Source organism: Neopsephotus bourkii, unplaced genomic scaffold, assembly GCF_033783945.1.
Source record: "Neopsephotus bourkii isolate Nb327-2 ecotype Australia unplaced genomic scaffold, CSIRO-AGI_Nbou_v1 NB_1542, whole genome shotgun sequence".
Taxonomy (NCBI): domain Eukaryota; kingdom Metazoa; phylum Chordata; class Aves; order Psittaciformes; family Psittacidae; genus Neopsephotus; species Neopsephotus bourkii.
The window spans coordinates 6,631,482-6,658,606 of NW_026902018.1; the positions used below are offsets into that span (position 1 = coordinate 6,631,482).

At 41.3% G+C, this 27,125-nt stretch overlaps 2 protein-coding genes across 6 annotated transcripts in view; one reads left to right on the plus strand and one right to left on the minus strand.

Moving 5' to 3' along the window:
• The window catches only part of TXNRD2 (thioredoxin reductase 2), a 32,478-nt gene extending 31,152 nt beyond the window's left edge, over positions 1–1,326 (minus strand). For all 3 annotated transcript variants that reach the window (XM_061370862.1, XM_061370861.1, XM_061370863.1), the window contains exons 1-2: positions 1,176–1,326; positions 12–77 (exon numbers count right to left, since the gene is read on the minus strand). In XM_061370862.1, coding sequence (XP_061226846.1) covers positions 12–77; positions 1,176–1,254 — 145 coding nt within the window. In that variant the 5' untranslated portion in view covers positions 1,255–1,326. The remainder of the gene's footprint in view (positions 1–11; positions 78–1,175) is intronic.
• On the plus strand, positions 1–25,584 carry COMT (catechol-O-methyltransferase). 3 transcript variants are annotated; one of them, XM_061370870.1, is made up of 5 exons: positions 1–132; positions 18,665–18,947; positions 20,683–20,876; positions 21,828–21,959; positions 24,315–25,584. In XM_061370870.1, the coding sequence occupies exons 2-5, from the start codon at positions 18,665–18,667 to the stop codon at positions 24,492–24,494; spliced, it is 789 nt and encodes a 262-aa protein (XP_061226854.1). In that variant the 5' UTR covers positions 1–132; the 3' UTR covers positions 24,495–25,584. The 3 variants fall into 3 exon arrangements, with proteins under 3 accessions (XP_061226854.1, XP_061226856.1, XP_061226857.1); XM_061370872.1 differs by lacking the exon at positions 1–132 and adding an exon at positions 7,935–8,048; XM_061370873.1 differs by lacking the exon at positions 1–132 and adding an exon at positions 8,458–8,919.
• Positions 25,585–27,125: the final 1,541 nt, after the last annotated feature.

Consider the following 27,125-nt stretch of genomic DNA (forward strand, 5'->3'; position numbering starts at 1 on the left):
CACATACAAACCTTCTTTTGCACAAGCAAGGCCTCCAGACCCTCCACCAATTACCAGAAGGTCATACTCATTCTTTCCTGTGAAAAAAGTGAAAAATGAAGGAAAAGGAACAGGCAAAGGAGATGGTAAAAAGTAAATATCAAAAAGTACACTATTGTTTACAATTGATTATTGCTGATTTAGGTTTTCTTTACTAGAGCACTGTATTTTTTCAGTGTCCCAAAGCATTCTCAAAAAAACTCATTAAGCTCTGCAGTCTGGATTTATGAATGAAATAATAGAAATAAAGCAACCCAAAAGAAGTGAGAAAACAGATTAGATTTTTACACAATGGCCCAAGAAGCTCCTTCTGCATGATTAGACAGTGGCAACTGACATCCAGTACAGGTCTTGCGTCTGTATTACGGCAAGTTCTACACAAAGATGTTTCATCAGGGTCACTTTATCAGACTAACAAAGCCTCAGCTGCAGTGTAAAACTCGCAAGGGTGTGGTGTGTGGCTCAGAGGGAAGCTGGCACGTCTGGCACCTCAGCCTTCCCCCGGAGCAGCTCACTCTCCCAGAGATGTTCTGAAGCGGCAGGAGGGCGGTAACGCAGTTTTTAGCAAGGATACCAGGACAACCCCTGCTTTCAGAGCTGTGAGGGGGCACAGATGAAGCCCGCAGCATACAGTACCAGCTGTGCCAGCACAGGGCTGGGGGACTTTTCTTGGCAGTTCAAGTGGACACTGGACTGGGAAGGCTGATGCTGGAGGTAAGCCCGAGGGAAAGGTTTGGCTGACTTTTGGGCTGCCCCACTACATCTCCAGAAAACCTCACCGAGGGGCGCAGGAGGCCTCGCCCACTTCACAGCCACCTGCGGCCCGGGACTCCCTCAGCAATGGAGGGACCGAGGGGCGCGCTCCGAAAGCCATTACGGCTGAAAGCCCTTGGCCACCCTCACCGCCTCGGCCGCTGAGGCAGGAGAGTGCCGCCTCCAGGAAGGGAGCTGGCCTCCGGTCCCCTCAGTGGCGGCTCAAGCAGAGCGTCTGCGGGCCGCTTCCCGCCGTGCAGCGGGTGGGAAGAGCTCTGGGGAACCCCTCTAGTGGGCTTTCAGCGTCAGAAGGAGAGGGCTCCCCGTGAGGAAAGGCGGAGGCGCGGCCTCTGCCCGCCCTGAGCCCAGCGGGCACCCCGTACCTGAGAGGGCTCGCACTGTACGGCACAGCCGTCCTGACACTCCTAGGAGACGCTCCCGCCTCCGCCACAGCGTCGCCATGCTGTACGGCAAAGGGCCCCTGCGCCGAGCCAGGGCCCCTGCGCCGAGCCAGGACCCCTGCGAGGTGCCCGAGCAGCGCCTGAGTGGAGGGCGGCGTCGCCGGGGCGGTGAGGGCGGCGGAGGGCGGGAGGGTGTGAGGGGAGCGCGAGGGTCGCGCTAAGGAGAGGCGGCCGCTTCCCGACCGGCGGAACCGCTCGACCTGGGCTTGGGCTGCGGCTTCTGGAGCCGCTGCAGAGCTGCCGGAGGCCTGTTCAGAGGCAGGCAGAGTCTAGCGTTGGACAAGCTCATTTGCGTTAAAATCAGACGTTTGGAAGGGAAAAAAACCCCACATTTTGCTTGACTGGGTTCCGTCCGAGATGCTGCTGCAAAAGGGGTTCAGGGAGGGCGTTATGGGAAATAAGACGAAGACGGCAACTGCATAGAACCTTTACCAATATTCAGAGCTTTGTTTGTTTCCCCTCTGGAACTACATAACCCACTGTAACACCACTCCTTCCTCAGATGCAGCCTGAAAGTTAAAAGCCTCTCCCTTCCATGACGTATTACAGACAACACATGATGTAGTTTTTATTCCTGTGGCTAAGATCTGTTCGGGGTTGAAAGCAGACAGCAGGGACTCGGGTCTGAGGGAACTTCCTCAAGCGAAATGGAGCAGGCCGTGTTACACAGGTCAGTGAACCAGACCAGCACAACCAGCTATAACACAGGGTTTAACTGCAGTGGTATCTGCAGTGGATGACCTGTCAGAGCACTGCTGATGCTTTACAGCCGTCATCAGCGTCTCCTTTCCTTGTGCACATGCCAGATGTTGATTAAACAAGGGCAGTGCTGAGTTATTAATGCTTGTATGCACTGTGGCAGCCTAAGGTGAAAGACCTCAAAGTAGGCATTGGTCAGAGCAATGGAACAGGGATCAAGGTCTTTCTCGTTCAGATTTACTGGCTGTTGGCCTTTAAAGAAGTGGGGTGGTGACCCACCTTGCAGCTGTATGTAGACTCGTACGTGATAAATAGCCAGATTGGAGTCTGGGACAAGGAATCTGCCACTTAGTGAGAGAGGGCAGGCGGCAGAAAAAAGTTTCGGGCAGTCCTGGTTCAGCTGGTTCCTAGCAAGGGTCTGACTCACAAGGTGGCAGCATCCAACCATTGTTTCAGAAACCATCACCTGGTCCGTAGCTGAGGAGAAATGGCAGGAAATTCATATACTCCAGGTCTTGTAGAACTAACATCACCTCCAGCGTAGGTCTGATTGTTTTTTCTTCATTAATGTCTGAAAATACACGAAACAGAAATTACTGTCACTTTAGTAAATGAATTGATGACTTGTCCAGTGTCACTGCTGGTAAACAAAAAAAGGCAAACTTCCTCTCTGTTGCCTCCTGCAGCACTAATCAATAAATAAGTAAAAATGCTCTTACCCACTGCAGGAGCAGTGGACAGACGTGACTAGAGTATACTGAGAGGCCTTTGAATTAAAGAAACCTCCAGCTTATTTGGATAGTAATCTTTTATGCTTTTCAGGTACTTACATGCAAAGTTGTCGTAGCTATTCATTTTAGCCACTACTTTGAATTGAATCAGGCAGTGTTGAACATGTGCTCTTCACACAGCATTTAGTTCAGACATGTAGGATTAAGGGTAGAATTAAATCTCCCCAAACAAAAAACAAGTTTATGTAAACAAATGTCCCTGCAGAATTGCTGTATTTTGCTAATAAGAAAAGGCCTTAAACGTAGATAGAAAAAGTTACCTTTAAACACTACCTACAGTGGCAGTTTAGGAAAGAATTGATAAATTTGGAGTAATGCTTCTGAACTCTTTTAAGGATAGGAACTTGGCCAAGTATCCATTGTAACAACCACATTGCACGATAACATTACTGATCATCTTTTCTCCAGCACTTGGAGTCTGTGAACCACAGCCTATGCAGCAGTGTCAAGATTGTAGCTTCTTTTAGATGTCTGTGTGTTCCTAAATACATCAGCACACCCCCTCTCTTTTCTAACCTGAAAGTGAGACAGTTGTGTTCCCTTGGCATCCTTAAGTCATCTGGGAATTGGAACTATCACTAGGTGCCTCTGTGCCACTGCCAGACCATGTGAAGCTGGGGTGTCACCAGCCCTCTGGCTGTATCTCACAGCTCAGGATGAAGCACTGTGCAGTTCCACAGGCTAAGGCGTTCCCATCACAACTGTCATCTTCAGAGGAAAGTACAAAACCTGTGTAACATCACCCTGCTTGTTCTTGCACATTCTCGCAAGCTTCATCACTGAGACTGATGGAGGCAGATATCAGCAACAAGGAATAGGTTTTGCTGATGGTGACAGTATCAAAAAAAGGAGTAGCCGCTGACATTTGCTGCAGTCAGCACTGAGCAGGTGTGTCTGTGCTGCACTTGAAAACCTGTCTCAGGGATCAGAGGCAGATTCTGGTTATCAGGTGTGGTTTCTAATGTGTCTTTGGCTCAGCTCCTATAGCTTTCTACTCTCTTATTTTAATTCTTTTGTGGTTAGCATTAAGCTGATCAGAGTAATTAGTGAAATAACTTTTTTACATAAATAAATTATATATATCTTAATTTATTTTAAGAAAGCAAGCATTAAGTACTTTAGTGGAAAATGCATTTTAGTATCAGGAATCATTTACATGAAGCATTGCATTTCTGCAGTGAAAGCATATTTTTTCAGAGCTTGGGATTAAAAAACCTTCTTACAAGATAGCTATCAGACTTAACATCACATTTCCACAGAATTTTGTCAGTTGTAGCTACTCATATTTGAAGTCATAAATTAACTTAGTACATTAGATGTGGTTTGGTTTATGTCCAAGGGGAGATGTTTATTCAATGTACTTTAAACAGTGTGGTATTAAAAGTGCAAAGGAAACACCACTGTGTATGTATGTAAACCCATTCAACAAAAATGGGGGTTTTGTAAGGCATGAATTGGTTTTGTTAACAGGCAGACTGTTTCTTTTTTAATTTAGTCTAAGGACAGCTTGGAATTCTGTACTTTTTTCCTTCATATGAAATACCTTTTGTTACATTTATCAATGGCTTACTCAAATTCTTCCTCATGAAGACAACCAGGACCAAATGCCTTTTCCATCTAACATTTTAGAAAGTTTTACTTTTCAAATACATCTTCTTGTCTTTCTTATGTTTCTGGCATGGTTTGCTTTATGTGTTATGTTCTTAGATTAGCAGCCTGGCAGAGTGGGGGATAGAAGAGAGCTGTCAAGTAGATACTATCTTAGGATGTCATCACATTGCTTCTTTTTTAGTGGGTGGGGTGGAAAATAGTTTATATCAGAAGTTGCATTTTGTGGCATGACTTAATGACCAGTTTACATGACTGTCAGTGAACTGTACTGGATCACTGATAGAACTAAGATCTGTACATGAGGTATGACTTTTTGGGTTCTTACCAGCTCTCTTGTGATTGATTTTACCCCCTTTTTTTCTTTTTCTCATGTTATTCCTCCACTAGTGTGTAGCATGGTGTCTTTATAGTATTAAGGAGCAAAGAGGATGGAGAGAAAAAGCATGTGGAAGAAAGGCAGGTCAAATGATGAATACAAAAGTGGAAACAGTGACATAGTTGCTGGCAACTGTGAGAACCATATCCCAGAGCTACAAAAAGGGCAGAACAAATGGTAGCAGGGGAGGGGCGGGCACCAGTCCTTAGACCTTTTTCAAAGTAAGGTAAAAACTTGTAATGATTCAAATTGCAAAATACGTGGATAGCATTCAAATGTGGGGGTTATGCTGGCAAGTGAGGATCTTTATTTAAAGACACAGATCCTGAGTAAACAGGAGCATGTTTATCACTTTTATTTAAGGCTTCTTAACTGACTTGTATAGCAAGAATTTTCCAATATTACATTTTATTGGGTATTGCTTTTCATTAGCACAAAGAAATCTTTGGCTGTTTACTTAACAATCCAACTGCACTGTATTTTTGATAACTGCTTTGAAGAGCTTTGACAAATCATCATTTAGGGAGAGTTCAGTCAATCTGATAAAGGAAGATGGTGACTAATGCTGGTTCATGAGATCAAGGTGGTAATCAGATTTCCATGTAAAGTCTACAGAGTTTACAACATTTTGTTAGGATGGGACAAATATCATATGCCAGTAACTAATAAATTTTAATGTAAGGTCTGTAAATGTATCTAAACCAACTACATTGAGTAACCTAAGAAAAGCTACACACATGACAGAATTACATGAGGTAATAATTTAAATTCCATTTTAAAATGTAGTTCTAAGAGAAAACCAACCATTCTAATATAAGCTACGTGCCCAGAAGGACATCATATTACAAATAATACATACTTCAGCTAACAGTGTTTCCTGTGCTGGAAACATTTTGTGCAGAGGTTCATAAACCAACAGCAATAGTTTAACATTTCAGCTTTGTTGCTATTCCCCCCTTGGTTTGCTTGCTTTTTTTTTTTTATTGTCAGAAATTTGTCTGAGAGTAGGACTCATTGTTATTCAGAATTTAATCTATGCTATTTTATTCCTTTCTTCCTTAACACAGGATCTTCTGTTCATAGTTTTTCCTAAACAACTAATCGATTGCAAGTGAGGGCAAAAAACTGCAGAAAGAGATGAAGCTTCAAGTAACACAAGTTAAAATTTTAACTTTGTTCACATGCTTCAACATATGTCACCAAAAAAGTGAGGGGAGAAAAGACAGAAATATGGTAGGTTTAACTGAGCTTCAGAGTTTTCATAAGGAGTCTTTGAAAGCAGGAAGGGGTGTTTTTTTTCAGCCTACATGATAACTTTTATGATACACAATAAAAACAAGCCAGTCTAATTACTTGTATTATTTGTTAAAATTTAGAGTACAGTTTTGCTGGCCAACTTCTTTCTCTTTTAGCTACTTCCTATTTTAGATATCTTCAGGCAGTTTCCTGATTCATACAAGAGTGATGCTTCCTTTCTCAAAATTAATCTTTTACATGTTCTGAGAAACCAATTTGACTGTGGAAAACAGCAAATTCACATAAAAGAAAATCCCTCCTGCTATTCTGAAAATGCAAGCTCAAAAGAATTTTCTTCCCCTCATTGTTTCACATGATCTGTGGGGTTTATGATAATGTGCTAGCTCTCCTTTCTCCCTTTGTTTAGCCTTTTAAAAAACAGTCTTTGGTCAGGATTGTTAGAAGAAGGGAATGCCATTTGTTGTTATGCCAGGCATGGATTTACTGGGAAGGCTGTAGCTCCGTGCTATGCACAGCAAGTGGGGATAGCACAGCCACACTGCATCACGTGATGGCAGCTGGGTAGCCTCCATTTGAGACTGGGAGCTCTGTACATTAGCAGTGTCTACTCAAGTTTGTACAAACAGATCTGAGCTGAACTCTGTCAACTGTCAGAGCTATTCAGTGTGAACTAGCCAGTTATTCTGACCTGGCATCATTCGCGTGATGTTGCTCCCAAGTTAAGACATCCTGGGTCTACATCTTCCCATACATGTGCCCTGTGAATGCAGGATCCTGATGTTCTGCAGTATCAAATCCATCTTTTAAGATCTTGTCCCCAAATAAAAATTGTATTTGTAAAATGTAAAAATTTATAAAAAACTGATATATTTATAGCTGTCCACAGTTCTCTGACCTGGATGTATTACTGTCAGAGTAAATTTTTACCATCTAGATAAGTATAAGTCATGTGAACATGGTATAAATTTATACATCTGGAGCTTGTAGCATTGTTAATAGAAACTTACAAAAAATCCATACATATATAGGCACTGCCTTGGGCAAAAAGGTGATTTAAATAAAGGCATAAGCCAATGTTTAACATCCTACCAAAGAAACTTCCCTTGGAGAAAATAAAATAATCCCATAATAATGTATTACAAACGTTCAACTCTCTATTAACTTGGAAGCAACTTATGGACATTATCTCACAGTTTGTGTGGTTTAACTAACTGAACCTCTGCCTTTATCTAATTTGTAGTTATTGCCATTCACCCATTTTTACTTAGCTGATTAAATATCTAGACAACATAAAGGGTTACTCTGCAGGCACAGCCTTTATCATCCAAGTAAACAGTTGTGGGCACGCAGAAGCAAGTTTGCTCCTCCCATGCTTTTAGCCTGAACAATATGATGCAGCTCAAGGTTCAAAATCTTTTAAAAGTGTTGTCAGAGGACACTGCTCAATCTGCTAAGTCTTGGTACAGATTTCTGCTCCTAAGTATAAGCTGGGCTGATACCACCCACCAGTTCACAGCTAGCTATAGTTAACTGCTAGGACAGCTCCAAAGAATAGCTTACAGAAATCAGGTCAGTGCATAGAATAAGTTTGGCTGGTTTAAGCTCTTTTCTCCACAGAGCAGCAGTAAAAGAAATTCTTAGTTAATATTAACTGTGGGTGGCATCAGGGATCATGCTTTAACCTGTCATGCTTTCAGAACCAGCTTTTGACCAGGTAGGAAACTACTGTCAGTGAAGCTGGAGTGCAGTATTGCTTAGTTCACTCTTTGTTCTTGATGTCTAGGTTACAAGAAAATTATTTGTTGAACTAAATCTCTGTTATACATGGGAGGGATACTTCAAAGTTATTCTCTATTAAGTACTGTACTATAATGCAGGGTCTTAGGTATGTTTTATTAACTTACTAAAACACTTTGATCTTCACTTACCTCATTTTCCCACAATACTTTATTCAATTCATCCACTTAAAGGGCTCTCAGGTAGTTCCTCGTTCTTTCAAGGACTTCCCCCATCATGTGACAAAGCCTGTTTTCAGATCTTCAGTTCTTGTTTCTGTCACATGTAATACAAACTCTTAAAATCTTTTAAAAGTGTCTAGGCTAGAGCTTTTCAAACACTTACTAACTAGGTTTGAGTTTTGTAGTGAGATTACAGCAGAGAACTTCCACCACGTTGTTTGGGTTTTGTTTTTTTTTCTTAATGTTTTCTCTTACAGTGCAATTTAATTGCAGCTTGGTTATATTGTTTTTGCCTCGAAGGAAACAATATAGACAGTCAAACCCACGACAAGGCTTATTAGAATAATACTTTTAGAGCTATTTGTAGCAGAATATTTTTCCACCTAGAAGCTCCACAAATGCAAATGTACTATTTATAATGTATTGATTGCACTTCCTTCTGTAGTTGCTGTTAAGCAATTTGGTATACATACTGCTCCTCCCTCCAGCAGCACTCTGTATTTAACCCACATGCCTAGGTCTTGTTTCTACAAATTCTGCACTGGCTGAGGCATGCCACATCTGAGCTCAAAAAAGAACTGAATCCCTTGGGCCAAATTCATTCCTGGAGTTGCTTGATTGAACACAATGCGTTTACACTGAGCGCAGATTTGGCTCATACCTGACTTTGTCAGCATTCACTGTGCTGTAACTAAGTAACAAGAACACTGTCATTAGGGGACAGATGAACAGCTTTCTCTAGGGTTGTTAGAGCACTGAGCACCTTTAAGGAGCGCAGAAGCCCGTGAAAGGAGGAGTTGGAGAAAAGGACACCGCTCCTTTTAGAGTCTGTGTAACAGGACTGATAAGCTATTCCTGTGATGTGATCGAACGTGACTGAATACTGCAGGCTCTTGGACTCTTATTCTATAAAATCCACAGCAGAGCAGCACAGGAAAAGATCGGAGGGAACAGCTTCTGCTGTACTGAGAAAGGTACCTATTTATATTTTCTTACTTCTCAGGCTTGACACAATTTGCCGTCGTAGATACTGTCACTGTTTTAAACAGTGGTGAGTATGAAAGAAGCGGTGTTTTCCACATTTTGACTGGTACTCTTTGTCAGGAAGCCAGTCCGTGGGCAGCAACAGCTTTCACAGAGAAAGAGTAGGACTTATTTGTTTGTAATGCATTTACACTGTATTGTAAACCTTGACAGTTGAAAGAAATGAGATAACCCCAGCTAAATTGAAAATGTAATTTACAGCTATAAGTATACTGGAATTTGGTGCTCATTTGTATTCAACAAAAAGCTGGATGCGAGTCAAGCTTCAGTTCAGTCATATTTGACTGAATAGCTGCTTTTATAAATGTGTTGCTGCAGCTGTATTTTATGGGAGTTTTCATTCTCAAGAGGGAGTTCTGCTACAGCAAAATGTCTGTGAAGAACAGACAAAAAGCTTGTACTTTTGCTTACTAGCAGAGTTGCAGCTCATGAAGTAGTTTTCTGATGCCCTTTATGGACATTCTTTACCTTCTGTCTTCTATAAAACCCCTCATATTTACCAATACTGTCAAGCACATGTCCTACCGATGATCTCCATAAACAACCTTTACTTCATAGCTGCATTTACCCTTGCTTTTTTTCTGCTTACTCAGCTGTGGGCTCATCTCAGAAAGCCACCACATTCAGGCTATCATGCATTTGCACAACACTGCAGTATTTAAATGCAAAAGAAAAGTTTGCCAACATACAGCTTTAGTTTGCATCAGTGGAAGAAGAGTTTAACCATATTAACCCTGCAAACAATTTACTTGTCACTCAAGTTGAGCAGTATTTTTTAGCAGCTGGTATCAGGTTTATCTCTGCCAGTCTCACACTGTTGTCTTTCAGCAATCCTTCAGGATCACTGGAATTATAACTGATTTGGAATTTTCTGAAAAAACATAATTTTGGCAGCAGTCGTTGAAACCAGATCTTAATGTGTGAGGCATTCCATACCAGTTTAGCTTGATCTCTCTTAGAAGAGATTTCTCAGAAAGCAGTTTCTAAGTAAAGTAAGAGACATTCTATTGCCACTCCAGCTAGTTTTCTGGGAAGGGCATTCTCTCAGGATTTGAGGCTAAGGTTTCATGCCCTGAGCTTGTCTCAGTTACGCTGCCTCTTCCCACACAGTGTTTTGGTTACCTGCTGTGCTGTGGTGATCCCACCTTGCCTGGCCTGTTAGAGCTCTTCATTTCCATAGAGATAAACCATTATCTCAGCAGCTATTTCCTTCCTACTCTTTCAGGTCCTTCCATGAGTGTTTCATCACCAGGTTTGTTGTGCACTCCCCCTGGCCTGAAGAGCAGCTTGTGGGGAGCAGAAAGCTGTGCTGGAGACAGATTGACGCTAGATTAGCTGGTAGCCTTGGAAGCAGGGCAGGAGCACGCAGTGGGGATTTAAGACATTGAGGATTCAGCACTTGATCTTTGTGGTATAAAGAGAGAATGTGAAATAAGTCTTGCAGGTGATCATGCTGAGGATAACTAGCCATTTTGGTCTTTCCTCTGCCAGTCCTTTCTCCCAAATCTCAAAATCTCTAGTTGGGGCAAAATCAGTCAGTAGGAGGTAGCTTTACACAATGGGGCACGTAAAGTCTCAGCTAAGAAAACTTTTTACAGACCAGCTTGTAGTGTGCTGCCAGGGCAGAGCACTTTCTGCTTTTAGCAGTCCACTGCTTCCCAGGTGGGGTTTGTACAGTTCAGCTGATCTAGGACAACCACCAGCCTCAAACACTAGTACAAATAATACAAATGCATCTAATGTTCTGGAGTGGGAATAACAACTACTAGGAGAAAATGCTTCCAAGGGGTACCTGAAAACATCTTATTCCTGAAGAGCTGTCTTTGCTCAAAGCCTGGTAAAGTACATTTCTTATCCCTGAAGAATTCTCTCACCCCAAACTATGACTTTAAATCATGCAGTGTGATTAGGCCAGACTGGATCACAGATCGACACGGACCTGCTTGTTACATGGAGATGAGGCCTCTCTTCGTGGCCAGTTTATTCTAAACCCTGCACTTCTGTATGGGGCACATAGCCATTATATAAACCTTTTCCTTTGGGTGACAGCACTGAAGACCACTTAGACAATGGCTATTGTGAAAGGTGTTCTAAGTTGGTAACAATTACCTGAATTGAAATTAAGAGAATGGATATAAACACCCTTATGAAGCTTAGCTGATGAGCTTCCAAGTAGGCAGTAGGCACTTCTCTGTTCTTTTCCTTTTATTCAGAAAGAAGAAATCTGTATTTGTTTCCTTTCAACAAGAGGAAAAAGGACAAGACAAAAGGCCTGAGGGGAAAAAAGTAATGATCAGAACTTTGCATTTATAGAAGTCAGAATTTTTGTAGTCATGGTAGTGAAGCTAAATTATAGTAATCTGAAAAAACCTAGGAAAATGGAAGTTTAGATTTCATACAAGAAATACTTAGTGAAAAATTATATAAAGTCTGTTCAGCTTGTTTTTATGATGTCAGTGGAAAATCTGAATGTCGAATTCCCAGAGTAAGTTTCCATTGAAATACAAGCTATTCACATTTGGCAATATGATGATTATTCTTCACAGCATTGCACTCATTTGAAAATACATAAACAATAATGAAAGAATAGGAGGTAAAAAGATATTTTTTTGACCTTTAAAAGTACTAAATTATGAAGCTGTTGAATTGTGTTGCCTACAGCAACAGGATACAATGTGTTTGGCAGAAGTTAGTTCAGGCTTTCTGTCCAAAATACTCTGCCTTTTTTGCTCTGGGAAAAGATCAAGAAAAGCAAAATGCCACAAAAGAGAGATTGTCTCACTCAAGACAGCACAGGACAGAGAGCCAGGGACTCCAGTCCCAGTCAGGGATGGCACAGATCTCCTAGTGCAGAGCAACAAATATTGTTAAAATAAACGCAGAAATGTGCTGACTCTTCTGCATTGTTTTGCATTGCTTCTGAAAGAGTTAACATGTCCCTACTTATATCCAAATCCTTTGCATGCTTTAGTGTGTAAGATACTTAAAGGCATAATTTCAGCAGAAGCTTTTAAAAAGTTTGAACTTAAACCTCATATCCACAGCAGGCATTTTTCTGACAAAAAATAATTAGCTTTGCAGCACCTTGAAAGTTAGCGCTAACTTAAACTTGCTCTTCTGGCAACAAAGACATAGGTAAGACAGCTCACCCAAGATCAAATCAGAAAAACATTGCCAAGATGAGACTCAACCCCAAGCCCCCTGACTCAGGATCACAAAGTTACTCTTATTCCAGTCCTGGGGAACAGCAGAATTATGTACATGCTGGTTTTGTAAAAGAGGGTTTTTTGTGGGTGGTTATGTTTAGGACTTCATTTTTAGTATAAAGCAGAACAGTATCAGTTCCAAGCTAAAACTGTAATGAGAGTTTCTGTAATGAGGTTTATAAGGATTCAACTAGATAGAATATTTTTTCCAATCCAACAGTTTCCAGCCTCCCAAGTATTTTAATACCTGTCATCTTGTTTTTGCATCTGTAGGAAATAATGCCTTGTTACTTATAACAAACTAAGCTTCAGAATAGTTAAATATTCAAATTTAATACTTTTATAATCCACTAAGTGTGAAACTCACTAAGTCATATGTCCTCATTAAAACTCAGAGCATTTAAAGGTGCTTACTTTCAACATGCCTTTTTTTTTCTTCTCTGTAAATACCAGCTTTTAGCAGAGGGAGGTTGTTCTGGAATCTGAGAGAGAAACAGTAGCAGTCAGTAGTTCAGGCCAAATCTCCATACACTTTCCTCTAACAGTGTTACAAAAACTTCATACAGTTTTTATGAAGCACTGAGAAAAATCTTGATTTGAATTCATCTGGTGACTTGGAGTTAAACATTGATGTTTCCAATTCTTATAATCTTTATTCTTTCACTTCAGGGACTTCTAAGACCAGTGATTTTTTAACAGTACTCGGAAAAAAAATTACCAAAAGTACTGATAAATAACAGTACTGAAAGACCCTTATTGTAACCTGTGGTGAAATGGCTGGAGTCACCTATACACTAATAAAGAACAGGATGTCTTGTTCTGTGCTCTGCCACATGGGCATTTTTATGTTTTTAGGAAAACTGGAGCTCCTGTAATAGTAAGGGGGTAGTGAATCTCCTAACTTAAACAACTACTGGCATAATAATAGATCCCCAGGACTGAGCCAGTCTCTTGAGGTTTTGTTTATGGCCATTGGAATGACTTAGGGATTTCATTTTTAAGGGCAGATAAATTGGGGCAGCAGATACCCACAATTCCTGTTTGCTTCTTTCTTTGAAAGTGTTGTTTTAAATCTCTGTAAGCTGAAGCAGAGGTGCTCCCATTCAACTTTGGTTATGGTTTGCAACAGGGGAAAACTGCTGAACTGCACTGTGATGATTTGGTCTTATGAAACCTGCCAAAATGAGTAAGATTAGATGCATAAAAAAATAACCCAGTGCTTTAGAAAGACTCGTCAGTACTTTGACAGGTTTGGGCATGAAATTTTAATATGTTTTCTTTTAAACTCTGTCTTCTCAAAACCAGATTTAGCGATAGATGTTATTCATTCCTTTTCATAATGTTATCCCTCCAGTTTTCTCTTTATTCCCTTGCTGAATTTTTCATTTTGCCTACTATTTTCCACTTCAAATTTTAGTTTTCAAAGAGAAGGCTTACTTTACCATGGTGTTTCTAATGCACAGAAGAGGTTGCAGTGCTAAGCTGCGTATTTGGAACCTCAGAACAAGCACTAAATAATAAGCGCAACTGCCTTGTAATTAGTGGTTATGGGAAACTTGACTATGTGCAAGTTCAGTTTTATTGCATAGTTAATGAATCTCGTGAATCCATATTAAAGCTAAAATTACAGTTGCATTTTCTAAAGCTGTCATAACATGACTGTCTCTTAGGTAGTGGTAGTTTGAAACTGGCTGAATTACACACTTAATTCTCATATCAAATATTTTTCAGCTAAGAATAGGAAAGCAATTACCTATTTTGGTACAGATTTTTTTCCCTCTGGGTACATGACCATCACTGATGCATCTCACCCTTGGCAGGCTGCTTTTGCAGTCTCCTGCTATCACAAAATTTATTCTCACATCTAGAGAAGACAGAGATTAAGAAGGACAAACTCTGAAAATGAAACAGCGTTTAAAAGAAAAAAGAAAAAAAAAGAAGGGAAACCCAAGGTATTTGTGGTTTGTTCCTTTTAAAAGTTATTTTCTCTGGAACTGGTTTTCAGGATAATTGTCTCCTAAAGGAGCTCTGCTATGAACAATCCATAACGACAGTTTATGAAGGCACTGAGGTGTTAGACAGCACTAATAAGCATAAATGGTCCCCCCCAACAGCTGAAAAACATTCCTTAATACGGCAAAACCAGACCTTGTCTAGGATATGGAAAAAACCCAGCATGTGCGATACAGGTTGTTGCTATCTGTGAGCAACCTCTAAGGATCTGTGGGAGACAGGGAGGCTCTGCTGCTATATGAGGTGGCACTCATGTAGGACTCAGAAGTGCAAAGATCTAACTGAAGGCACAGTAAGAAATGGATCCCTCTGAGCACTTAATCGTAGGAATAGCCAAGCTGAATTACATCCTTGATTAAGTTTTAGATCCAAGACCATCCCCTTATCATGTATGTTTGAGCTTTCATGTATAGCTTTTCTTGTCTTGTTAACAAATACGTTACACAAAACATGTAAACAAACCAGTGTTAACAGCCACTCAGCAGTCTAGATAAGAAGAGAAATGCAGGTCAGTGTTTTGCCTTCAGAGGGGATTCTTGGGTGAACTTGAAGTAGTAAGATTTCAAAGGTGAAGATGCAAAATTTTTTTCCAGGTGGCCCAAGAGAAGTATCAGTTGTTGCCCTTCCAGAGAAGCTAAAGGGCTGCTCATAAGGAACAGCTAGAAGAAATAGGTGGCTTTGGCTATCTCTACGGTTCAGAAGCATATCCCTATTTACACCTTTTTGTTAAGCTAGTTGCATCTTAGTATGAGGATATCACACTACACCTGTGGGTTGCAGCAGCCTAAATGCAATACGCATTTGAAAAGTTAGGGCATGTACATCTCAAACAAGGAGTCTTTCATCTGTATGAAGTGCACTCTTTTAAAACAACAAAATCTTTAAAAGGATCCTGCTGTCCAAGTAAGGAGAAGGGTGAAGTGTTTGTTCAACATCAGCAAACTTGAGGGCTTTGCTCTGCTCTGGCTAACAGAGATGTGTTAAGAAATAGCATTTCACAGGCTGCAGATAAGGAAGATAACTGTCCTTCCTTATTATGTGGGCTTCTGAGCATGTGATGTCTTGTAATTTTGGTATATAGAGCACGTAGTAGCGTGAAGAAAATAAGACAATAGAAATCTGGTTTGCTGACATACCCTTCCATGCCTGGGTAACAGTCTGAAAATGGAGGGGTAGGATTTTACTGTCATAGTATCACAGTATCACAGTATGTTAGAGATTGGAAGGGACCTCAAAAGATCATCTAGTCCAATCCCCCTGCCGGAGCAGGAACACCTAGATAAGGTTACACAGGAACGTGTCCAGGCGGGTTTTGAATGTCTCCAAACAAGGAGATTCCACAACCTCCCTGGGCAGCCTGTTCCAGTGTTCCGTCACCCTCACTGAGAAGAAGTTTCTTCTCAGGTTTAAGTGGACCCTCTTGTGCTCCAATTTGTACCCATTACCCCTTGTCCTTTCATTGTTTGCCACTGAGAAGAGCCTGCTTCTTTTTGTTAAGGTATAAAAATAAGCCTTCACAATCTATTCCCCATCTGTAAAAGAAATCTCAGCATTCCTGAGTGGGCCTGAGATAGCCTACAGATGCTCTCTCTCACTGCTTTGAGAAATCTCAGCAAATGGTCTCATATCTACACTAAGCAACAGGGGAAAGCTGTTCTTCAAAAAATACACCACCTGTAGACATCATCCGTTCTTTCTCTCCAGCAGATCTTGAAGGCAGCCCTAAACACACTGGCAGAATCTCACAGTGTCAAAGCAACAGCCTGTGGCAAGTTGTACTCAGAGGATGCCAACGTATCCTTTGTAACCAGAGGATTATGTCTGGCAGCAGTATGAAATAATTCTGAACACCAACAGTCTTCAGTTCTACAGGGACCTGAATACAGTTGAACTGCCACCAAGTGAGTCACTGGAAAGCAGGGCTCATGGAGTTTCCCTTGTGCAGAGGCAGGAAGGGTTAGATACCTGCTGGCATCAGTAAATAGCTTCTGGGCTCCATCCATTCACCATAGTTCAGGATAATTATCTCTCAACTATGTCAGTAATCCAAATCCATCAACAATGACCATGCAATCAACTAAGGCCCAACCCAGTTCTTGGTGGACAGATAATGTCGAACATCTTCATGTAGAACTAGAAAGAGCACAAGTCCCACCTGGAAGGTGTAGGACAATTAAGCCTGATCAGTGGGGCTACTAGTACATAGAAGGAAAGAAGCTAAATTGACATCCAGGCCTTGATGATCCTGTTGACATAGAGCAGCAGATTTTTATTAGCTAGGAAATAAAGTTCATGAAGTTCAAGAAGCAGGATTTTTCTGTGCTAATGATGCTGACAAGCCCTGAAAGGAAATATCTCAGGTCAGACTTTGCAAGAAAAGCATTTAAGGTAAGCATTAACAGTGGTTACTACTTAAAAGCAAAATAAATAGACTTTTGACTGCTCCAAACAAATCGTACTTGCTGTGCAACTAAGATAAGTGGATGGGTGAACAAACACCACTGTGAGCATATCTCCATGGAAACTCAGTTATCTTCTAAACTCAAAGTCTGTTCTGCATGATGATTAAAAATTCAAAGCAGTGGGATAGATTTTTCCCGTGTGTAACGTGTATGTGCCAACTCCTACTGCAGAACGGAGGTCTGACAACACATACATTTACAGTGTTCTTGGGGCAATTCTGGGAAAAAAAGAGAAACAGGAACAAGTAGGAAGAGACCTGGGGAATATTTGGCTAACCATATAGCCCCTTTACCTCTGGTTTTGGGCAACTTAGGCCAACATTTTGACAATGTTGTAGCTCCTATTAAGAGGATTGGTTTTGCCGAAGGTTGGTGGAGTGCAATACAAGTGAGGGTGTTCACCATTTTTAGCAAGCTGGAAGAGACTTCATAAAAAGGATCAGAGACTAGAAAGAGTTGTGTCATGTTCTGTAAGTTGTTTTTTTTGAAGTGCAACTTAATCCAGCCTGCTGAGGTTCAGAAACAGGTTCTGAATCCTTTAGACTTGTGGTCAAATACTTAATTAAACTTAAAGAACAAATGAACTCGGCAATCATTCATCCTAAAACTAACTGCAGCACATTCCAAACTGTGCTGTCCTCCCAGCATGCAACTGTCATCTCTGCTTGTGGGAAGCAGAGGGAAAAGCGGAGGTGGTATAAGCTGCATCATCAGAAATGAGATGTGTTTTGAGTTGTACAAGAGGAACTTCACATGCATAGAGTCCTCAGGCAAATCAAAACTCTTAGTTTGGCACCCTGTCAAAGGCTAAATCAATTGCCTACTATTAAGAACCCTTTCTTTATGAGATCCTTTGTGCTGTGGCTCCTGCAAGGAGGTAAATGCACCTCCCTGTGTACTAGCTTATCTGAAATCCATCAGACTAAATGGCTTTGATGGGATTTACTGCTTGATCTGTACAGGGTGACATGCATCTCATCTGCTGAACTTTATGTTCAGATGCCCTAAACTAAAAAACACACACAGCCCATGCTGCACACACACAGGCACCTGCAGCTGTTACACTGAATTTCAGAGTCAGAACAGGCACAATCCCATCAGATGATTTGAGCTGGCCGATCAGAGAAGTACAACATGTCCTTTTGTACATCTCTTCAATTTCATGAGTTTGAGCTCTTCTCTGGTTCAGGGATTCAGTTCGTATTTTTTAAACCAGTGAGAAAACATCCCTACTTTATAAAAGGAAATGCATTTTTGGTTCTCAGATTAACCTCTTGTGTCAAGGGTGTTATAAGCAGGAAAAATGCTTCTATTTTCTGAAAAACATTCCACCTGGGTCCCTCTGCTGCAGGCTCTGAAAGGAAGGGGCAGGTGGAGTCCTACTGAAACATCAACCTCAGCTTCTCTGCGCAGCATGCAAGAAGGGCAGGTGGTGGCATACAGCTCTGCATGCAGGGTAGTAACTCACAACCTGCAGACCGGCTTGAAACAGAACGTTACTTGACAGCGGCCAGTTTCTGCTGATAACCGTGCTCAAAATTAAAGGGTGAGATGTTCCATATTTTCTCACCAAGGCCAGCTTAGAAGTTTCCCAGTGCTCAAAAATATAGGAAAGAGGGATCACATGCAGGCTCTGATTTAAGGTTTTAAATCCTTTGAAAAAAGAGAACAGATTTGATGCTGGGAGGCTCCTTGTGCAGTGGCATGCATGAAGCCAGGACTGAGCAGCTGTGTGGGGGAAGGGACCAGAGCATTAAATAAAGCTACTTGTTGACTGCCTGTAAAATTGGCTTCTAAAGGGAGTGCTACAGAGCACCATCCATTACTAAGTGACAGAGAGCAGTTTTCAGCTACTCTAGAAAATACCATAATTAAACTCTGTGTGTTGCTGTTCAAGTATGGTTGACTGTGGGTTATTCAACTTAGTATTTACAAAAAGGATAGCTCTCTCCCGTGCCACCTTAACCCTGGGCTGTTTTTCTTTTTCCTTCCAGATGGTGGAGAGCTCTTCAGTCCTTTTGTTCATTGTCTTCCTCCTGCTTTTCATTTTGCTGCTTGTTGTGGTACTCATCAGGAGAAACCCCACTGCTTCCCTTCTCTGGAATGAAATAATCCGGGAGAAAATAACCAATTTAATCATGAATAAGAGCAAGGAACAGAGGATTTTAAATTTTGTGCTGCAGAATGCAGTCCGAGGAGACCCCTGTAGTGTGCTGGATGCTATAGATAAGTACTGCTCCCAGAAAGAGTGGGCCATGAACGTGGGCAATGAGAAAGGTAATTGCAGCAGGGATCAGCCCTTGAACAATACTTGAAGACTAGTGCATTACAGGACATGTTATTGTCTTCACATGGTAACTTCTATCTGCTGAGAAAACATAAAAACAAACCCAAAAACCAACCTCCCCCCTCCCCCTCAAAACCCCACGACAGCCTTGTGTGTATCCAGTGAGTAATCCAGGAAGTCACAGGACCCAGTCTTGGTTTGCATGTTGTGTACACTGCAATTGTGTAAGTAGAGAGTGACAGTTTACCAGGAAAATCTAGGTTGGGTTATACCTCAGTTCTTATACAAGGTGCCCTTAAGGCATAATTCATTATGTGAAATACTTTCTGATCCTTAACTGAAAGACAGTAAATAGGGGGGATGGGAGCGTGGAGCATTTTAAACTATGTTATGTATGCAAGCATAAGTAACAAATCAGCATTGAAGGGAAAAATCCTACCCATGTAATACACAGAAGCAGTGCTCAGACACTGCTGCTACTTAGCAAGTAAATCTTCTTGTTCTTGCCTCCTAAAGGAAAATCCGTGGACAAAGCATGTTTTTTAATTAGCTGCAGGAAAGTGACAATCTTTTAAAAAAACTGTAACGGCAAAATGTTAACGTGTTATGAATTAGACACAAAAGTACCTCTTGCTGGGGAATTGCAGGGGAGAGTTGCTTAGCCTGGGATTAACACAGCTAATGAAATACAACAGTAAGCATTGTGACAGCTTCTCTGTCATGGGTACAGTTTTTGAAACTGCATACCAGGCTGGGTGCCGAGGGCAACAGAGCAGTGGGTGGTGGCTGGGTGGAAATTCTTGGAGCTCTAAACCTTGATCAACTGGGCTTGTATTCTTAACGATTTCAGTCCAGTTTTGCTCCGACAAGATGACCTTTCCTCTGATCAGAGTCATCATTAACGCGTCTTTAGTCTCAAAGATTTTGGGAGTGATCACACCATGCCAAGAAGCAATCATCATCTATTCATAAACAAATGACGTCCGGGAAAGTACCAGATAATGAAATATCTATGTACACTGAAAAATACCATGGCTCTCTGTAAGATCCCTTCAAATACTTTTTCAGTAGTAGGTATCTAGTTTCCAGCCACATAAGTAAAGAGTTTTCTCACAAGTAAATTATTTTCTTCAGAAGGACTGACTATAGCCCTGTGTTTTACCACTTACTTTGGTAACATTTTGTTGTTAACTGATGTTTTCCGTCCCTCAAATTCATCCAGTGAATCCAAATGTTTTGCAACTTCATAACTACATTTTTCTATTCTCCATTTAGGATAAGAAACTTTGTATCATGCAAAGATAGGATAAAAAACTTGCTATACTGCGTGTACCATTTGCAACAAATATGAACAATCAAAATTCAGGACATGGCTAGTTTCTGCAATAAATTCTTAGACAAACCCACTGCATTTTACCCTTGTAACACTATAAATATTTTAGTTAATTCAGGCACTTCCTCACTCAAAAATGTTTATATTGTGAAACTAAGCAAGATTTTTTCTAGTTGAAAGTTTGCATTTCAAAACTTAGAATTTCCATGATCAGCTTGATCACAGATAGGTCGGTTTGCAAAGGATATAGCATATCATTTGACATCAACCCTTAATTTTTTAATGCGTTTAGCAACTGACTATACTTTGTAAGTTTCTCGTCACTAACTTGCTCTTCTGTATGTGATCTAGATTGATTTTGTAAGAAGTTAACATATTTCCATTCTATGCAGGTGTAATTCTAGACAAGACAGTGGAAGAGGTCAGTCCATCAGTTGCACTGGAGCTGGGAACATACTGTGGCTACTCAGGAGTTAGGATTGCTCGGCTGCTGAAGGCAGGCGCTCGTCTTCTCACTGTGGAGTTCAACCCAGAATTTGCTGCTATAGCCAAACAGATGTTTGAGTTTGCTGGAGTTCAAGATAAGGTGAATACCACTTGTCTCCAACTCGTATGAGGAAGCAATACATGGAGATTGGGATTTTACCTATAGAAACAACATGAATAAGTTTACATTTGTTTTTTACTTGGCAAGCAAGTGTAACACCCTAAGTGCTTGGGAATGTGTAGAGTTCAACCATCAGGCTCGATCATAGGGAAAGGCTACCAGTGCCCACAAAAAGGACCGAGGTCATCTGTGTTTTTGTATACACAGCACAAGCAAACTACATTTGATAGCATTAGTCAGGGGCCCGAGTATGACACAGACCCAGCTCAGAGTCAGGGAAGTCAAGGGTGTGGGTGTGTGTGTGACCAAAATAATCAGGGATGTTCTCCAAAGTTCTTTGTTATGTGAGACAGCTTACAAAAAAGAGGTGCATTATGTGCGGTGGACTTCAGATGAGATGTACTTACCCAAATCTACTTGGTCACTATATATATATATGTATGTATGTATATGTATATATAAATTTTGTGCAATCTGAGGTGTCTTGACTCTGTGCAGTTGGTTAGGATGCAATTATTTCCAGTCTATAATCCAGCTCAGCCCAAGGCTGAAATCTACAGCAGGTCAGGGGGATTCATGCCGAAGAAGTGCCTGTCTGTTTGACTAGACAAATCACTTCGGGTGATAAAACCAGAGGAAATAAATCCCATCATGAGATCTTCTAATGCATTTCTTGACTTCTTGGAGAGAACCTGAAGCACTAGCAACATCTAAAATTGCATTTTCCCCATCTGATTTAATTTCCCGATCAGCCATGAGTCATAAACCAGACAGATTTCCTTACTTTTTCCTTCCACACACAGAATATGTCTCTTGCTTGACAAATCAATGTGCAGCAGCTTCTTTCAGTCTGGCCACAGTTTAAAATGAGCTAGAGGCACATGCTTTTTCTTAATGGTTCTCAGTTGATCAGATGGATTTGCATTTCAGGTAAGACTCCTAGAAGGCCCTTCAGAGGAAATTATTCCCCAGCTGAAGAAAAAATATGAAGTGGATACTCTGGATTTTGTCTTCCTGGACCACTGGAAAGACAGATACAAACCAGACACCATCTTGCTTCAGGTCAGTTTGCACAATTTCAGTCTTAGAAGTAAAGTAGCAAATGCCTGTGAAGCCTATATTCTTTGTGAAGGACTAAATCCTCTGTAAAATGAAGAATGGCAGCCAAAATAGAAACCTTACAGGAAAATAGGATTCTGGGGAAAGCATCCTAAACTCTTGTTAGGGACAGCTGCTGACACTACATAGCTCAGAACTTAGCAAATACTGTTGTACCATTGTGTTTCTTCAACAACCCTAGCTCAAGGAGTGCATGGTCTGGGTCCTAAGCTCCCTAGAAGGAGTGTCTACATGGTCACTAACTGGAAGATTTGACCCCAAACCATCCTGATCTGGGGAGCAGGTGAGACTCAGGACCTGCATATCTCATCTTCACTTCCCTAATTTCCTCAGTACCTTTGTCTGTTGTGCCAGCAGAGCCTTTGAATGAAACGCTATTTTGGTAGCACAGCTGGGTATCACCTTTCTGAGCCTTTGCTCCACCTAATTGGTGGCAAAACAACCTTTGGAGGAGTGCAGACTGCCCCAGTCAGGCACTTGTTGGGAAGTGCTGTCCAACTGTCTCCAGTCCTGACTATGGAAAAATTACATTCAATTCTTCCCAACCTGCCTTAACTATTACTATAAGCATTACAAAACGTGTAACAGCAGTAGGCAATGACAGATGAAGCAACTCCCAGAAGATTTCTGGATAGGAAAGAATTTTCAGGTGTTAAGTAACTGATATTGACAACATCTGTATCTGTCAACACAGCACATACACTCTCCTAGTTTTGAGCTGCAGGCTGATAAGATTGTCTATACTGCCTGTATGTATGGAAGTGTAACTTTTCAATTGTTTTCTTCACAAATAAATCCACATTATTTCCTCATCCAGGCTCCCCTGGTTTTTCATTTCAGGCCTGTCCTCCAGATAGCCGTTTGAAAAGAAAATCTGTTTGGTGTTATGGACAGCCAGTATTGAATTTACAAATTGTTCCCTCCCTACAGTTATTTTGTGCCCAGAGAATGCTTTCTTTTAAACTGGCTGTGTAAGGATGACTGAGCTCTTTCCACTGGGAAGAGCTGGTGTTTCCTTATCAGAGCTTAATCTTCACAACACAACAAGCCAAAACAAACAGGTAGTTGAGTTCCATCATAGTGGTCAGTCTGATGCAACTGTGATACAAAGTTGCAAAAATCCCTTATGAAATTAAGAGGAGAATTATGAAGAAAAGATAATCACATTTTCTTAGCTGTTACAGACCTTCTAACATGCAATTTTGGCATGTATTGCAATATGAATATCCAACAGGAAATGTAAAATACTCAGGTGAAATATACACTGAAAGTGGCCCAGACAGCATTCCTGACACAAAAAGCATCCGAAATCCTAGTGACCAGTGGAATATACAGCATATAGTCACTTGTAGGCTTCTATAAGCTCTGCAATAGAAATGGACCAGAGGGTATTTGCTGTCTCTAAAATTGCTTCTTCTATGCTGACCAGTATGGGCTCACCAGAGACAACAGCAGAAAGCTGAACATTATCCGCAGCACTCTCATCAACAGAACTTCTCTAATGTATTGGGAGCAACACCTGCCCCCACGCCCCCCGTTTTGGCTACAACTGCTGCCTGTAACCACAGGATAACAACCGGCCTGATTAACTACAGACTGTTTTAAAACAGCTGGTAAGCTCAGATAAGCAACTACTGCTAGACAAAAACAGCAAGAAAAATTAGGTTTGTAGGTTAACTGAGGATAAACATTGTACTTGAAGTGAGTATTACAAGTTAATTATGCCTCGTGGAAATGTGTCAGCGATCTTCATTGTGCAAAAACCCTGCTTCATGCCCAGCTCCTGAACAAAGTGGCAGAATGTACAGGGTGAAAGGAAAACAAGCACAGAAAATCTTACTCATTTAGATGGAGTTTTGCTGAGACTGGCCAAGCAGACTGGTCCATGCCAGTCTCTTAAAAACTACTACAGGATTTTAATGCTGTATTAAAGTTTTCAAACTTAAGCATGAGAGCCAAAACAAAACCATCTTTCTGGTCATGTAGACATAGTTGGAAATGATCTGAGCAGCAAACTGCACACCACCACTGCACTTGATTTGCTGTTTCAGGACCCGAATGATCCAACATGTCATCGGTACCTCTAATGAAATTGTTTAAAAGTTAGCATATTAAACATGCCCACAAAGGATTAGAGTTACTCAGCTTCTCCCATGTCTTTTTTTCCCTCCATACCCGTAGTACAGTGGGGTTCTGGATGCAGGCACTTGAGTATGACATGGTTTAACATGAAAGCACATTACATTCAAGCCAATGTCTGCTTAATAGCCACCATGAAGCAATTTCTCTTCTTTCTAGGAATGCAACTTGCTGAGGAAGGGATCGGTTCTTCTGGCCGACAATGTCATCATCCCAGGAGCTCCAGAATTCCTTAACTATGTCCGCAACAACTCTCATTTCCAATGCACTAACTACCCATCTCATCTGGAATATATGAAAGCTGATGATGCTATGGAAAAGGCTGTGTTTTTGGGATAAAGAGGGCCATTAATACTCAACCATGTAAAAGCAACCGCACAAGTTAATTTTTCCATGCTTTATATTTTGGGGTGTTTTTTGTATTTTGGAGCCTGTAATTAAAGAAAGTGCTAGTGGAGATCACTTCAGACCAGGCAGAAAACAAAATCAGAAGCAGGGTAACTGCTCAAAGGTCTGTTCCATTGTTTCACATAATTCAGCAAACCCAAGGTGTTGCACATTGCATTGACCAACAGGTCATCAAACAACACAGTCTGTTATTTTGAACTCAAACTTGATTTGGGCTTCGGGTGAGGTGGAGAAAGTTGCCACAACTTCTGAAGATATGTGTCTCCAAGCTGACCTGAGTAATCATTATCAGGAGTGGAAAAAAAGCATGTGTGTTGTGAGAAGACCATTTCAGGAGCCCTGGTTTTGCTAAATTACCAGAATGCTACTTAATGCAATGAAGGTTCCTATTGCACTGAGATGCATTTCTGCATCATTACTGCAAAAGTTAACCACTGCTATGTGAGAGAGAAGGGCATGGACTGAAAGACAACAGACCCATGCAGTGAGAAAATAGAACAGAATTTTGCAGAAGACAAAGTCATTAATCTGTCCATGCAGAGGTAGGGAAAACTGGAATAGTAAATAGGTTAAAACTGGAACAGACAGAGAAAAAAGGGAGCATGCTCCTTCCAAGGGAACACCAAAACCTCCGAAACTACATAATGTTTGACCTTAAGAAAATGCTGTTTATCCCCTTATATTTACTTATCCTCTCATTACATTTTATAGACATTGTATGTGCTTTTTAGGAACAGGGCAAGCTGCTTACTCTGAAGTGCTGTGTATGTTTAAGATGCCGTGTAAAAATAAAGACCAGAGAGAACGGGTTTTACCAGGTGGGTGCTGCACACCCTGGTTAATCTCAGTGCTGGTAACACTATGTGAACAGTGAGGGCTGTCCCTGAGAAGACAACATCCCAAATCTGAAGTCTCTCACTCACCTGAACAGTGCAGACACCCACTGGCATTTTGGCATGTCCTGCTGTGATTATACAATGAGGCAATGGTCGCATTTATAAATAAACCCTAAAAAACAATAGAGCTGCCACGTGACTTCTTTTGTTTCCCATGAATTCTGTACTGCAGTTGGGATTTCTAGCCTTGCAACAGCCACAGAAAAATCTAACAATTGAAAATGAGAGTGAAAAACCAGGGAGAACCATTCTCATTTTCCTATTATGGATTCTTTCAGACCTGTTATCAGCTTCTTCCTTTTACTGCCCACCTTACTGAAGTGGTGTCTCTCCTGGCCTATGTGGTACAGAAAATCCACCTCTAAGACACCAATCATACGCCTAGCAGAGGACTGCCCCACACTATAAAGGAAAACTAGAACAGACTCAGGTGACAGGCAGTTTAGAAATGGACGAAGCAAAGCATGGTGACCCAGCCAGCTTGCACTGTGTGCATTTCACAGCAACATGAGGCCACATTATGAGAGCTTCTTCAACAATTTAAACTTTGTCACACTGAGAAAAACAAGATTTACTATACTGGATTAGATTATGCAGAGGCAGCCCCTTGTGACTCCGTTGTGCTGTCCTGTGTAGGAGCAAACTCTGAGCTCCAACACTTCCATCTCACACTGTAAGTCGATTTATTCTGTAAGCTTGCTCAGCACCATGTCCTCTTAGTTCCAGGCTTAACTCAAAGTCACTGGGCCAAAGTCCTTCAGGAGGTTCCAAGGAGTTTGTGCAAAACTTGCAAAAGAAAGTAACCATCAAGCAGACTGACATGCACAAGTTTCCAGAGCATACTGGAAACTTCCAGTATCTGAAGGGGGGCTATAGGGATGGTGGGGATGGACTCTTCATTAGGGACTGTAGTGACAGGACAAGGGGGTAACAGGTTAAAACTTAAACAGGGGAAGTTTAGACTGGATATAAGGAAGAAATTCTTTCCTGTAAGGGTGGTGAGGCACTGGAATGGGTTGCCCAGGGAGGTTGTGAATGCTCCATCCCTGGCGGTGTTCAAGGCCAGGTTGGATGAAGCCTTGTGGCTTGGTTTAGTGGGAGGTGTCTCTGCCCATGGCAGGGGTAGGAACTGGACGATCTTAAGGTCCTTTCGAACCCTAACTATTCTATGATTCTATGATACTGGGAAATCAGGATACATACTGTTGACGGGCATCCTTTTATGTACACCTAAGGTCATGGCTCCAAAGAATCCTCTTTTGTTTCTAGCTTTAAACACCTTTGCACCTAAACAGACACTCCTGCCATAGCAGGGCACTTCACACCTACTGATGAACAAACCAAAGTCTCAGATACATGAAGGATGTGAAAAGAGTAAATGGGTAGAATGTTTTCCGCTTTATAAGGGAGGATCAAAAAAATACATTCCTACTGCTAGTTAATGGCCAAAATTAATGTCCAAGAGACAAATCAAGAAAATAAGGGAAGCAGGGAACCTGTCAAATTAGCATGGATATTTAAAGAGATGCATTAGTGAATAATGCATGTATAATATATGTGCAAATATAACAGCCAACTTTTAATATAAAAGAGGTATTTTAATTCATTAGAAAGTATCTCCCACATGGCAAACTGTGAAAATAACCACAGTGTGTGTATCATCGGA

Bases quoted from the DNA above. Each gene is read 5' to 3' on its own strand.
- COMT (XM_061370870.1), top strand. From the start codon at position 18,665: ATGGTGGAGAGCTCTTCAGTCCTTTTGTTCATTGTCTTCCTCCTGCTT. The intron at 18,948-20,682 runs GTAATTGCAGCA...CATTCTATGCAG, and splicing joins GAACGTGGGCAATGAGAAAG to GTGTAATTCTAGACAAGACA. The intron at 20,877-21,827 runs GTGAATACCACT...TTTGCATTTCAG, and splicing joins TTGCTGGAGTTCAAGATAAG to GTAAGACTCCTAGAAGGCCC.